At 40.4% G+C, this 15,470-nt stretch overlaps 1 protein-coding gene across 2 annotated transcripts in view; it reads right to left on the bottom strand.

The window, feature by feature from the left end:
• tjp2 (tight junction protein 2) overlaps positions 1 to 14,134 on the bottom strand; it is a 115,367-nt gene extending 101,233 nt beyond the window's left edge. Inside the window, exon 1 of one of the 2 annotated variants that reach the window (XM_033018103.1) lies at positions 14,009 to 14,134. Coding sequence is in view for 1 of the 2 variants with exons in the window: in XM_033018101.1 (XP_032873992.1) it covers positions 1,204 to 1,224 (21 nt within the window). In the remaining variant the exon portion in view is untranslated. Of the gene's footprint in view, positions 1 to 1,203; positions 1,432 to 14,008 lie in introns of those variants that run through there. The other variant, XM_033018101.1, reaches the window with a different exon arrangement.
• Positions 14,135 to 15,470: the final 1,336 nt, after the last annotated feature.

Genomic DNA, 15,470 nt, shown 5'->3' with positions numbered 1-15,470 from the left:
GCATTTTCATTTCATTTGAATGTTGGCCATCTCCACTTTAACATAGACGGTAGATGTTTTCCACTTTCAAGAAATTAGAATAGGGAAGCAGCATTAAACAAGTAGAAATAAGGAATTGCAGATGCTGGTTAATACACAAGAGGACACAAAGCACTGGAGTTACTCAGCAGGTCGTGGCATTTCTGAGTCTGAAGAAGGGTTTCGACCCGAAACGTTGCCTATTTCCTTCGCTCCATAGATGCTGCCTCACCCGCTGAGTTTCTCCAGCATTTTTGTCTACCTATGATTTCCCAGCATCTGCAGTTCCTTCTTAAACATTAAAAACTTTCTGCCTGACCTGCTACGGCAGTACTTTGTGTCCTTTTGAGCATTAAGCAAGTACTGGGTAAAACAACTATCAGACCTTACCAATCTGGTCAACCTTCCTTTCTGTGCATGGAATCAGTTATCCATTAATTGCTTTTCCACAAACAACAGAAGAGTCATGCGAGTTCTTCCATTGCTAACAGATTTTCTTAAACATGGTTGAAAGATCAGGGATGTTAACTATTTCTATCCCAATCTAGACTATCTCAATTTTAAAAAAAGTGCTTAGAACGCACACAGCAAACCTTCAACACTTGTGTCACTAAACATTGGACGCGATGGCAGCTTTGAGTCACAGTCAGGAGTTTTTAAGGCAATAATGTCATCACGTGTTAGCTTTGTCGTATCCCACTGTTCAGATAAAATCCAGTCTTACAGAAGGCCTTATTGTCATCGTGCCTCTTGGGGAAAAAACTTCCCAATTAACCCCAAACCTCTTCACAACATCCCCCAATTGTTGATCTTCCCAGCCTACGTATATTGCTCGAAAGTTGATTTAAATAAGATCCACGCCAAAATCATGGACCAATAGAAGTGGATGCCTGTTGATCACCGCGGAATTTTGGGCCGAAGGGCCCGTTCAGTAGAGTATTTAGGCTCCATTTGACATTTCATTCTATACACATTATTTCAGTTGCACAACTCTGATGACTATCAGTCATATTATCCCATGAATGTTTTCCCGCAGTTTCTAAATTTAAATGAATGCTAAAAGAGTTACAGCTTTAAGAAAACTGGGTGATTTTAAAAAGTTGGATTGCAGAGGGAGGAGGGTGTAGAAAAAAAACAAAAGGACGAAGGAATTCAGCTACAAAAAAAAGATGCGATTACAATCACCTCTGCTCTTCTGACGGGCATTTTTTCCCCCAGTTGAAACGATGGTGGGTGGATGCCCTGTTGCCTTTCACATCGATGCGGGCCGGGATCCGCAGAAACAAGCGTTCCTTCCCGAAAAGAGGAGAGTGTGAGTTGGGTGAAGATTCCTGACTATTGCACTGCTCTGAATGAGTTTCCCTGAAAGTCGCAACACTCAGCTGGTTGTAACATTCTTATTAAACCTTCAGGACCCATCACTGTTGGGAGGGGGGTGGAAGAGAGAGTGAGAGAAATAAATAAATAACTCACGTCACAAGACTTCGACCGCATGGGCCCACATCTAAGATGTGATTTTAAATTTACAGGCGATATAGATCGCTTGCTCTATTTGAAGTTTTTGCAAATAGTCGATTCGTGGCACCTTCTTCCTCGCCCCCTTCTCTCTGTGCGCAGAATGGAATGCTCCACATACAGCCAACGCCTGAGTCAATTTAAAAAGCTTTTTTTGCAGAAGGATTCACAGTCTCACCTTAAAGGTATTCGACTGACCACTAGCAGCGCGTCAATACTCTGAATCGGAATGGCTGCGGGTTGAATTCCCTCTCCAGAGAGCCGACTCTGGACTCTTGAATGCACAATTCTAGCATAGTACAGTATTCCTACTGTGGTGCTGAGGGAAATAATGTTCTTCAGGCAAGGTGTTGGATTGAGCCCCTATTCCAAACAACAGGTGGAGGAAAGAATTAGTCTTGTCCCGACCAATTTTAGCCCAGACAGGAAACCCACCAGAAAACTCAAATAATAAACCCGTATTACCTGTTCATCTGTTTATACTCGCCCACTTTTGTTTTACTCTTCTTCTCCCATTGGCGACTATTTATTTGTCTGCCAAGGCCATTGCATCTTCAGAGCACTCTGACTCTCAAAATGTATTTCTTTCACTCTCTTTTTTTAGTCAACTGTCCTAACCCCTCAATGAGATTGCATAATTTAAAATCAGATAATTTTCAGGTGGGAAATCTTGGGTTTGCTTTGCCACTAAAGGTGCTATATGAACATTATCCAATGGTGTGTTTTTTTTTTTACAAACAGCTATGTGGTGTAACGAGGACAAGGAGTCCCAATCAAAAAAGGAAAGCTATGTCCGAGTGTGGGAAGTGGTTGTTGGTTGTTAACTCAAGCTGATGAAAACCACAAATGCCAAAAAAAAAGGATGTGGTGAATTTGTTGAAGTTGCAACAAAAAACTTTCATCCAGTGCTTGTTAAGAAGGGCAGAAATAGTAAAAGGGCCCATTACATAGTTTAGTCAGCATCTGTGAACCAAAAGGAGAGATTACATCTAATGTTTGGGGTTATCACTACAATAGTCACTAATATAGCCGCTGAGAAATTCAGGATAAACTTTCCCCTCTTTGCCTCCTCCCCACCCCACTATGTTGGTAACATGTGATATTGAGACAAACAGTGAAGGTGTGTTTTAGTATCTGCTGGATGATTGAGAGAGAAAGAAAAGGAAGGAATTGGCAACACAGGAGGTGCGGAGGAGTGAGACAAGATTCATGTGGACAGTGTGACATGAAGAACCAACATTTTCTGGAGTCAATAGAGATTTGAGCAAAGAATTTAATTGGACGTTGGTATATATAATAAACTAATCCAAAATGGAATCAGAGACTTGGACACAGACATTCAGGCTGACAGTCAGAGGGTGGTATGGAAAGAGTGTCTGTTGTTTTTCTGAGTTGTGTTTCTGAGATGGTAAAATGAGGCCCTGTGACACTAAATCAAGAACAAGTGCATTCTCCTGGCCAATATTTATTGTGCAAACAACACCAACTGTGAGACACAGCTGCAGTTTGAAATATGGAAAACCACACAGCATGCTGTGAAAGAATTTAGAACTTGATAATTTATGGATGATATGAAGTTTAAATAAAACATGAATCACCTTAAGCTTTAAAAAATGCACCTAAGAATGCTAGCGATTACATTATCAGGAAATCTTTGTAATAAATGTTTAACGGAACTCGACTAATCAAAACCTTGAAGATATTTAGCTAAGCAAGTCCACAAAATCAATGGTACCAGTGTGACTGGTGGACTTTGTTCAAGGACTGTGGACAATGAAATTCTTGCAGCAAGCAAGAATTTCATTGTCTTATCTGGGACACATAACAATAAACTCTCTTGACTTGACTGAATTTACAAAAACACATCTAGGCAAGTCTGGGATTATTGACTTGGCCCTCATCGAATATTGACAAAGAATGTTTAAACAAAGAATGATAATGACCGCATCAGGTACAACTGACGTAAGAGCCACTTTCAGTATTGGTCAACATCACTATATATATTCAGCTAAATAATATTTAACTTGGTTAAACCCTTAAACAAATATTGATACCTCGAGTAACTTTGAAAAAACAGCGTATTAAAAAGAAAATTTGCATTCAGCTTGGGTGCTTTAGTAAAGTAAAGAACACATTTTTTTTTGCTCACTTTTTTTTAATGCAAATTCAAATCAGTTTTCCACTAAAAGCATTTAAGGCAAATCTGATCTTATTAATGGATATCTTGTATTATAACCACATCTAGATAATCAAAACATCTCTTAATTCCAAATATGATGTATTCTATCATTGTCATGTTACAATTTTTTGCTGCTAAAGATGTGTTAATGTAACAACCATTTGACTTGAAGTTCCAGATAACAGCTAGAAGATAGTAAATGTTATGGACGAAAGAAAGTGTACAGAATTTGCCAGCTGTTGGTTACGTTGTTTCTTCAATAAATCATCGGCCTTTTATCTTTCCTCTTGTAATATTCTGTATCTGTTTATGAACCCCACCTCAGAACTCCAAAGAGATATGTATCATGGAGAAATTTAAAAGTCTAAAATTCAAAGAAAAAAATGCTAACTGGTAAAAAAAGATGTACGTGATTCTGACAGTCCAGGATATTTAATGAATAAATTCTCAGACATTTCAAAGTATTTATGGAGTTTCTTTATCAAGTATTTGGGGTCTTTCAAAGATTCAATCTACTGAACAAAGAAATGTATCCTATCTTTAGCAGTTGACTATAGCTGTAACATGAATCCAAGTGCTGAACTCGTTATCCAGGGGAAAATCCAGCCTCTACCCCAAGCTCAGGTTCTCTTTGATTTCAGTGAGGTGTCCTAAATTCAACCTCATTAATTGAATCTCCAGATGGAAGCACTGGGGTTTAAAGCATTAAGGTGTGTATGTCACTGCCCAGTATGATTTCATGGGGCATATGGTAATGGATGCATGTTGCATGCGCTTTACCCAAAATACCCAAAGTTGTTGAAGCTGCTGCAATGTTTGAGTGATCAAAACACTGGAAGCCAGAGAAACATTCCGAAATTAAATCACAATGAACAAAGTTTATTCCTTGGTTGCAAGTTTTCAGAAAGGATCTAAAACCATTAATAAGCCATACTGTCACGGAGGATAATGTCGCAATACCTCCCTAACCTGCAACCTCTGCCACTAAAGATTGATCTACAGCTATCAGCATCTAAGATCTTTCAATACACATAAGGAATGGCTGAATATTTGCATACAGCAAGCTCCCGCAAATAAGGCGTAATGACAAGGCAGTCTGCTGATATTGACATTAATTGTGTTGTTTCCCGGCAGTGCTTCCTGTAGGATGCCCAATGACTGAACAGCGCAAAAATAAAGGTCAACAGAACGACTCTATTTTTTCTTCATCACAATAGTGCTTGAGTTTTTTTTTATATAATGAGGAGATTCTAGAGAAGATAACCAGGTCTCAGTTTAATATCTAAAAAGGCAACACCTTCTTAAGACTGGGAAACTCTGGATTTGATCCAGTTAAAAATCTGCGAGAGCTACTGGGATTCCAGGGATTTCTGATCAAACACCACACCGCTGTTATTTACCAGAGAACTATATATAGTATTGAGAAAAGTAGTTTGATTAATAGACAGGCATCCAAAAAAGACTTGAACATTCAGAGAGTAAATGTTGCAGATGCTGAAAATCTGGAATAAAAAATTCAAAATGGTGGAAACAATCAACAGGTCAGGCAATATCGATTAATCTGGAAACAGAATTGACGTTCTGGCTTGAATTGAAACATCTGATACATTACCAGCTTTTTGCTCAACAGATCATGCCTAACTACAGTTTCTGTTCATGTGCACCTACTCTAACCTCATCTACTGCATGTGTGATATGGTGTGGTCCTGGTGTGGCCTCCTTTAGTTCAGCGAGACCAAGTGTGGATTTGGTGACCGTTTTGCCGAGCACAGAGTCATAGAGTAATACTGTGTGGAAACAGGCCCTTCGGCCCAACTCGCCTACACCTGCCAACAATGTTCCGGCTACACTAGTCCCACTTGCCTGCGCTTGGTCCATATCCCTCGAAACCTGTCCTAGCCAACCTGTCCTAGCCATGTACCTGTCCAATTGTTTCCTAAATGATGGGATAGTCCCAGCTTCAACTACCTCCTCCGGCTGCTTGTTCCATACACCTACCATACTGTGTGAAAAAGTTACCCCTCAGATTCTTATTAAATCTTTTCCCCTTCACCTTGAACCCATGTCCTCTGGTCCTCGATTCCCATATTCTGGGTAAAATACTCTGTGCATCTACCCAATCTATTCCTCTCATGATTTTGTACACCTCTATAAGATCTCTCCTCATCCTCCTACCCTCCATGGAATTGAGACCCAGCCTACTCAACCTCTCCCTATAGCTCATATGCTCTAGTCCTGGAAACATCCTCATAAATCTTTTCTGAACCCTTTCCTGCTTGACAATATCTTTCCTATAACATGGTGCCCAGAACTGAACACAATATTCTAAATGCGGTCTCACCAACGTCTTGTACAACTGCAGCATGACCTCCCAACTTCTATACTCAAAACTCTGACTAATGAAGGCCAAAGTGCCAAAAGCCTTTTTGACCACCTTATCTACCTGCGATTTGAGCTTCATGGAACCATGCACTTGTACTCCTAGATCCCTCTGCACTACAACACTACCCAGAGGCTGACCATTTACTGTGTAGGCCCTGCCCTTGTTCGACGTCCCAAAATACAACACCTCACACTTCTCTGTATTAAATTCCATCAACCATTCCTCCACCCACCTGGCCAATCGATCCAGATCCTGCTGCAATCATTCACAACCATCTTCACTATGTGCAAAACCACTAACTTTTGTATCATCAGCAAACTTGCTAATCTTGCCGTGTATGTTCTCATCCAAATCATTGATGTAGATGACAAACAGTAATGGGCCAAAACCATACCCTGTGGCACACCACTAGTCTCATGCTTCCATTCTTAGAAGCAACCTTCCACCATCACCCTCTGCTTCCTTCCATGGAGCCAATTTCCACCAAGGCCTGCTGGATCTCCCTTTTGCTAACCATTTTAACTCTCCTTCCCATTCCCATACTGACCTTTCAGTCCAGGCCTCTTCTATTGGCAGCATGAGGCCCCACACAAAATGGAGGAACAACACCTCATATGCCTTTTGGGTAATGGTATGAACATTAAATTATCCATTTTTAATCAGATGTTTGCACACTCTTGAGTAAATCATGTTTTGAATCATAAAAGAGGTACAGGCTCTGGCACAAGGTCCTCAACCAGCATATTGCTACCAAAAGCGACAGCCCAGGTCAATCTGCTTACTTTGCATGGTACTGCTATTTATCTTTACTCAGCAACAGTTGAGAGGAACTCGGAGAGCATGCCAGCCAATCTAGGTGTGAATGTTAGGAAGGAACTGCATATGCTGGTTTAAACCGAAGACAAACTGAGGCAGGGTCTCGACCTGAAATGTCACCTATTCCTTTTCTCCAGAAATGCTTACTGATCCGCTGTGAATGTTATCTGGGACCATCATGAGCCTTTTCCACACCAGTCCTCTTCCACAGTTGCCAATATAAATATTTCCAAGCAGGCGGCTATAGCTGATTCACAAAGTGAACAGTACCTGAAATTGTTGCCAATTCACTCACACCCAAAAATTGAACTGAACTTGCACAGTAGGTGCAGCACAGTTCCCATGGCCCAATGCAGAAAATGTTTTTTTTTAAATGAAACAGGTGGAATACTTGTTCTTTTAAACACTTACATTGAGGTTAACTTATTTTAAAAAAAGACCCAGATGGTATTGAACATTGACACTGTGTTTGAGGTGTCACAGAGTGGTGTGGGACAGAAACAGGCCCTTCAGCCCATTAAGGTCAAACTGACCATTTATACCAGTTCAAAACTAATCCCATTTTTATTCTCTCCACATTCACAAACTCCACCCATATTCTACCACTCACCTACAAACCAAGGACAATGAACAATGGCCAATTAACCTCCCAACTTCCATTTTTAGGACTTGAGAGGAAACTGATGAAAACCTCTGTGCAAACTCTTCACATGCAGCAACTCAAGTTAGGATTGAACTTGCTGTGAGGCAACAGCTCTGGTGAAAGGTGCTGAATGCTAAAGATAGATTTTTTTTTAATGCAGCAAAGTCCAGAGGTTATTATTCTAAGTCATTGTCAGACAATATATTGACAAATCACAGCCAGACTTTAACACAAACCTCCTGCACCTATTTTCTATGTTTCTAATACAGTTGATTGAAACAGTGGGTTGCATCTGGGACTGAATCACAGTTTCTATAGTCCTAATCATAAGGAATTGATGTAGTCAGAGCGACTCAGTGGGAAATACCCTTGATTCTGAGTTAGAGTTTGGTTGCTTCATGTTTCTTCAACAGAGACTTGAGCATATAATCTGCACTGACGCTGCATTGTGGGATCAAAGGGTTTCTGCATTGTCAGATGAAATATTTATTAGGGATGGGCAGCAAATACTGGGGACTGCATATCCATTAATTTTGCACATTTTTGGGAATCTCAGCCAACTCCTGCTCAGTCACTGAATGCCATTAGGGGAACAGACCAGGAAATTGCCAGTGGGGCTCCAGCTAATAAATCTGTAACTTGCACTGCCATCCCTATTGACTTGCTGACACTTATGCTGATAAATGTCTGCATTTCTTTATGGAAATGCCAGCAAAACCCATCAAAACTTGCCACTGCCCTTTGTGGGAGCTTGCTATGTACAAATTGGCTGCAACGATTTCTGGATTATTACAACAATTACAGTTCAACAGCTGCTTTTGAATGCTGTGAAATTCACTAAACAAGTCCAGTTCTTAAAATATTGTTGTTCATTATCAGAAGTAGTTGGAACAACATTAGTCATTATATTTTTGCAATTTGTCTAAGATGAATGAGCTAAGTCTTGCCACACTATTGGCCTACTAATTATTACAGGGAGACTATATTGCTTGGTTATATTTCTGTTAATATGCCGAAAGATAATTTAATGAAATCACATGAATACAATTTATTTAACATAGCAATTCATAAGACATACAAACAAAATTAGGCTATTCGGCCCATCGAGTCTACGCTGCCATTCGATCATGGTGTATCAATTTTTCCACTCAAGTCCATTCTCCTGCCTAAATTTCCAAAGATAGTTCAGCGCTGCTATAAAACAACAATTTGGCAATGAGCTATACAGGTATGCATGAAAATACTCGTACCGCAAGGTTGTTCAAGAAAGTAGGTTTATGGAATATTAAAAAGAGAGAAATTTAGGAAGGGAATTCTAGATTTGGGAAATGAGGCATTGTTGCCAATAATGTTACGTTCAACTTCAGGGAGATTAAGAGCCCAGAATTGGAGAAATACTGGGATCTTGGAGAATTGTAAGTGTTGATATCTTTAGAAAGGTAGAGGTGCAACTACTGAGGGATTCATAAACAGAATACGAGTTTTAAATATTGAGATGTTTGCTGGTCCTAGTACTGGTATAGGAAAATAAAACATGGAAGTCATTCTGGGAAATTAGGCTTGCAACTCAAATGTACAAGGTTGATCATTAGATTATCTCAATATATTAAAGCAATTCAATAATGGAATTATTATTAAAGCCATTCAGATCATCAAGCCTGCGCCGTTTTTTTGAAAAAAGAAAGGCATTCCACTTAGTTCCACTCATTTATTCCCCCCTCTAGTATTAATCCAATTCCCATTTGAACATTCAAAATTAATTTAAATCCATCACCCTAAGTGCTGGCTGCAATAACTCTCAGACAGTCTTATCAAGGGCAAACGAAGAGCAATTTACTGTAAGTCAGGTGCACAAGTAAATATAATTTAAATGGCAAGTTGGTCATTATGACTGAAAGGATTTTGTGCTGTGAAAAGGTAAGCAACATTATTCTCTGTACAATGTATATTTAAAAGGAAGACTTGCCAAACACCGGAGACAAATACATTGTAGACCATGAAGCAGGTGGGAGGAGACTCCTATGAAGCGTAAGAGTGGTAGCGACCAGCAGAGGAATACTGGCATTTTTAAAATATTTTTCTAGTGTGGTCGTGAAGTATAGTTGTGTATTAAGTACAGCAATGTGTTTGCACATAATAATGTCCCAACGACAGCATTGTGATAAAGATCAGACAATTTGCAATGGTGATGTTTACCGAGAGAGAAACATGGAACTTACCTGGTGTTCTTTAAAATAATGCCATGGAATCTTTTGCATCCATCCAAAAAGACAATTGTTACACTGAGCAGCTACCATGTCTGCCCTCTACTAGTACATGAGGTGTTGAGTGACTGCTCTCATTTTGATGCAGGATAGTTGACGGTCATTTTATGAGCGAGCCTTCTACTGTTGAAAAGTGAAACTCCTTACTGCAAATTAATTATGTAGGTTCTCAGTAAGTGTGTAACCTGGCTCGATATTGCTTAAGTCGTGGCTGAGGATTCAATAGCTGATGAACACTATTGAGAGAGTGCTGCACAATCAGTAGTGCCACCTTTCAAATGACATGTTAAAGCTAGGCTTTTCCCTCTCAGGAGGTTAGAAAAGATCCTATAACAGTATTACAAATATTGCCATGGGCCAATATTTATCATGGCCAATACCATCAAATAATCAAGGATCTAGTCATTATCTCACTGCTGTATGCAGTTTCTGGTATTGGTTTATTGTTGTCCCATGTACAAAGGTAGTGAAAAACATTGGTTTGCATACTATCCAGCCAGACCATGCCAAACATCAGTGCAACATTAGAGAAAACAATGTAGAATATAGTGTTAAAGCCACAAAGAAAGTGCAGACAAAAAAAGTGCAAATGCTGAAACAAGGTAGGTGGAAAAATCAGGATACATCCTTAGAATTTGAGAAATTCATTCAGGGGGAGTCTGAGGGTGGGATGGAGTTCTCACCAAGGAGTTGTGGAGGGAGTGGTCTCTGTGGAAGGCAGAAAGGGGTGGAGATGGGAAGATGTGACTGGTGTTGTGATCATGTTGGAGATGATGGAAATGTCAGTTTGATGGGTTGGACACGGAGGCTGATGGGGTGAAAGATGAGGACCTTGGAAATTCTATTCTTGTTCCATCTGGGGAGAGGGGGGGGGGAGCAAGAGCAGCATTATGGGACACAGAGGACACATGGGTGAGAGGTCCATTTATGACAGAAAGGGGAAAACTAAGTTTTTTAAAGCAAGAGGACATCTTGGATGTACTAGAATAGAAAGGCTCACCTTGGAAACAGATGCAGCGGAAATGGGGGAAATTAGAATATGGAATAGTGTATTTTGGGTGGGAGGAAGTGTAGTCCAGGTAACTGTGGGAGTTGTTGGGTTTATAGTAGACATATAGTAAAGTGTTAAGCTGGAGGGAGAGATATGGGCAGAAGGGAACAGGGGGAGGGGAATGAGTGGTAATAAAAGGGAAATGGGGTACCTGGGGAATAGAGCAATGCAATGGGATGGTGGGAGAAATGTGTGCACAGCAGGATGAGGGGACCTGGGTTGGAGGGATGGGAGGGAAGGTGAAAGAGAGGGGATACAGGGGAGCATTACTTCAATTTATATAATTCAATGTTGCAAACTATCCAAACGGAATATGAGGTGCTGTTCTTCCAGTTTATATCACTATGGCAATGAAGGAGGCCAAGGACAGGGAGGTCAGTATAGAATGGGAGTTAAAACAGTTAGCAACTGGGTCCCCCAGCAGGCCTTGACGGGCAGAGCGCAAGTGTTTGGCAAAAGTCGCCTAGTCCACACTTAGTCGCTCCTCATCTCTATCCTCATTTGTCACACCCCCACATCTTTTTTCCAGGATTCTTCCCACTGCTTCCCACTTGATATTTGCTCCATTTTTACTGTTATTGGGGAAAACTGGGAAAATTATGAAATAGTTTGCTTATTTATTAAAATATTGGCACAACTTCTTCCGTTTTCATTTTATAGCTCCAAACATACCAGGATAGAGAACAATCTTTAGTTTTGACCTTTTTAAGAACCAGAACTTCAAGGGGAGTTCAACAGTCGGCAGTATCCTACCACACATTTACCTGGTGAAAGCCAAAACTTCCACCTCATTACTGAACAGGATAGGCGTCAATGGAAAATAATAGTCTACTATTGGTTGCTAATGTGCAATCAGCATTTTAACACACCTTCTATGCAAACTTCCTGGTGGAACAGAACTTGTGCATACAAATTGGAGTAATCAAACAAAGGCAAGCACATAGCAAATAAGGAACACCATGCACAGTGACCAGTACAGGCTGTCCCTGGGTAACGAACAGGTTCCATTTTTGCTGACGTCCATGAGTAGATTTTGTCCATAATTTGGAAAATACACAAAAATCACTCGATGTGGTAACTATAACACTGTAGTATTGTAATGAATGGCATGAAAAAGTGATAAGAAAGAACAATGACTGAAAGTTGTGAGAAAGAGAGAAAACTAGTTCTGCCGTTTGTAGGAATTAAAGTATATGCAAACATTCGTCTTTTGAAATTAATAAAGTTGTGGGTGCTCCCTCATATGTATGAGGGTCCATCAGTCAGGCATTCACAAACTGGGGAAAACCTGTAAGTGAATGACTATGGAAGTTAAATTTAAGCAATGATAGTTAATCGTTATGCCTTTTTTCATTTGGCTTAAATGTATATTATCAAATACAACAAATTGCCTTTATTTTGTGTCTTTAATGTTATAAACCATCCCCAGGCACCTCAGGGGGAAAAAACAACTAAATTTGACAATGAACAACATAAGGAGATATCATGGTAAATGACTGGGCCAAAGAGAGATGCTTCAAAAAGAATCTTAAAGAAAAAGGGAAAAAAAAAGTTTATGTTTAGTGCAGGAATTTCAGAGCTAAGTTGCAGGCAGAAGATATTAATGGAGCAATAAAAAATGTGGATGTGATGGAGTTAGAAAGGAGTATGTCTATTTTTGTACACCAATTTTAAATTTTGCTTCGTAATGCTGCTGATAAGAGCCTTGAGCATCTGCAGTTCCTTCTTGAACACTTTGTCTACTCCACTGCGATATCTCCTCAAGGTATGCCTACTTTGAAGAAGTTCTCCTCCTCTCTCCGGAGACAGTTCCACAACCTCCTCTCTAACTGCACACCCTCTGTGATCCCCCCTGCCCTCCAACTGTACGATTAACATTGAATTCTCCCAATTTTGCTAGTCCTTGCTGTCTCCTCCCCTTCCTTAACCCTCCAGCTGTCTCCTCCCACCCTCCCACCCGCCCGCCCTCGGGCTCCTCCTCCTCCCCTTTTCCTTCCTTCTCCCCCCCACCCCCCATCAGTCTGAAGAAGGGTTTCGGCCTGAAACGTCGCCTATTTCCTTCGCTCCATAGATGCTGCTGCACCCGCTGAGTTTCTCCAGCAATTTTGTGTACCTTGAGTTATCTCACCGCGTTACCTTAATTTTCTGATTGCACATGGTATGGAGATTCACAAGTAGAAAAAGTATTTCTAACGTTGAAGCAAACCTAACCATAATTTTGGTTGCAGACAAAGTAGTCCAACCTTTGCACCTCCATTATTCCCACTAGAAGTGCATCAAACTAAAGTTGTATGGATCTTGCGTACACATAATCAATATACATACCACCTTCAAGAATACAAATCATAAGATTATAAAATTAGAGAGTGTCTTGCCATCAACAGAAAACAAGATTTTTAACTAACACTGAAGTATAAAGAGGGTCTCAGCCCAAAACAACACCCATTCCTTCTCTCCAGAGATGCCGCCTGTCCCACTGAGTTACTAGAGTCACTAGCCGGGTAGACTGAAATCACAGAATCTGCAAGAGCCAATTTAAAATCACTCAACTACATAAATTATGAACCTTTCCTTTTGCTAGTTATCTGTTCATTATCAGACATTTCATTGTAAAAAAAAAGGCAACAGGTTTATGAAAATCCTGAAAATACTGCAAAAAAAAAAATCAAACCAAATGTTGAGAGGAATTTGCAGGTGTTGTGTGTTTCACCGCCTCTTGGTTAATGGAAGTTCATTATACTACAAGGCACAAAACAACAAGCATCTTGCTCAACTTCTATTTCAAAAAAGTTAATCTTAATGGGTGTGACCAACTGTAACTCAGGAACCTTTGCATTTGCAGTGAGACCATTTGCAGACTCAGGTTACATGTATTAAAAAACTACAAGTATTTTTTAGCTAATGGATGCAATGTAAGCAATAAGCAGAATTGAGATCTGTATTACACCAACACAGTCAACAAGTGTTTGAATCAGGAATTTGATTTAGTTTTGCTAACAGACATAAACATTATGTTTTATTGTTGCAGCCCAATTGCATTTGCTGACTGAACACACCCATCTACCTAGAAACTGCCTCTCTCTCTCACGTAAACACACATTGCTCGCACTAACAACAAAGAAACTTATTGTTCACTTACTTAACACTAGGAACAGCTCTCACCGGGACTCTGGTTAACTCCAGGATATTTTGTTGGTCGTGGGGCCCCAGAAATAAGCAGAAATGGTCAACTTCCTGTTCAGCATCGAAACTGGAATAACATGCAGGTGACTCACAGGAACTTCCTCTCTGAATCACTAGTGGGTGTTTCATTAGATAACACAGCCAACAGGTAAATAGGTATCAGTCTACAGCAGCAGTGTGCTTTCTCATCTTTGCTGTCTGAGGCTGTTTATGTTGATTTGGTGCCGTTACCATGGTTGCAACTGTGGATTTCCCCACTGATTGTCTGAGGAAGGGTCTCGACCTGAAATGTCACCTATCCAGTTTCTCCAGGGATGCTGTCTGACCTGCTGTATTGCTCCAGCTTTTTGTGTCCTTTAGTTGATTTTCTCATTGGCACGGTGTATTTCTTTATTTTACAGCTTCATTTAAACAGACTCTAATCTCATTTGTTTGTTGGTGCGAAAGACGATGGAATACAAACGTTTTTTTTTTGCTGTCATCATTAAATTGTTTGAGGATATTTTACTTTGTGCATAACAAACTGAACGTAAGCTGATTTTTGTTGGGAAAATATCGTTGTTTTAGTTGTGCCCATCATTGGTAGATGGTTAAAAAGGCGCAACAGTAAATATGTTGGAGTTAGGCTCATAGCAAGCAATCCATTGGACAGCAAAGAGAATTCACTTAGAAAACAGAGAACCCACAAAATTAGTCCACGGCGTGCTATTTACTCAATGGAAAGTATAGTTACCCATTGAGTGAAATGCAACATTAACCATTTTCAGGTTGCCCTCTGTCACTCCGGAATCATCAGGTTTATGCATCTGATGTGATTTCCACATTACATGAACATCAAATGACAAAGCCTTTACAATACTCATTTAGAGGCATTGTCAGAGAAATTAAACCTAAGCATTCTAGGAGAAACTATTATTGCTGATTGCAGACACCACTCGTTCGTTCGCTCGTGTGTCAGACGATGTTGCTCGCTGTTGGCTTCTGTCATCGTCCAACATGTTGACAGAATTGTTGCCCGACGTGTCACAGAATGCATCGCGTCGCCACTTCCAGGGATGGCCACGAGGAGGCTTCTGTCATGATCCACTGATGAACTGTTATCTTTCGAACTACCCCTGGTGCTACTAAATCTGTATTAACAAACTCCCCCACACCCCGATCTTCATCTCTGATTCTCCAATGTCTCCAGTTCCACCTATGATCTCACAAATGACCCTACAATTGGCCCAGTCTCCAATGCCCTCCCATTGAGTGATTTCCCTACCTACCGAACCACCAATCTACCCCTTCCTCCTACCTCCAATAACAAAGCCTCAACACGCCCAGCCATTTTAACCAACCTATACCAATGTACAACAGTGTAACACCGTTACATTGGCATCCCAGCTCTTTGACCCTGGGGCTAGATGAAGTTAAGT

This window comes from Amblyraja radiata, chromosome 3 (genome assembly GCF_010909765.2).
Source record: "Amblyraja radiata isolate CabotCenter1 chromosome 3, sAmbRad1.1.pri, whole genome shotgun sequence".
Taxonomy (NCBI): domain Eukaryota; kingdom Metazoa; phylum Chordata; class Chondrichthyes; order Rajiformes; family Rajidae; genus Amblyraja; species Amblyraja radiata.
Note: the sequence above shows the minus strand (reverse complement) of the source record. Positions and strands in the feature narration are given on the sequence as shown.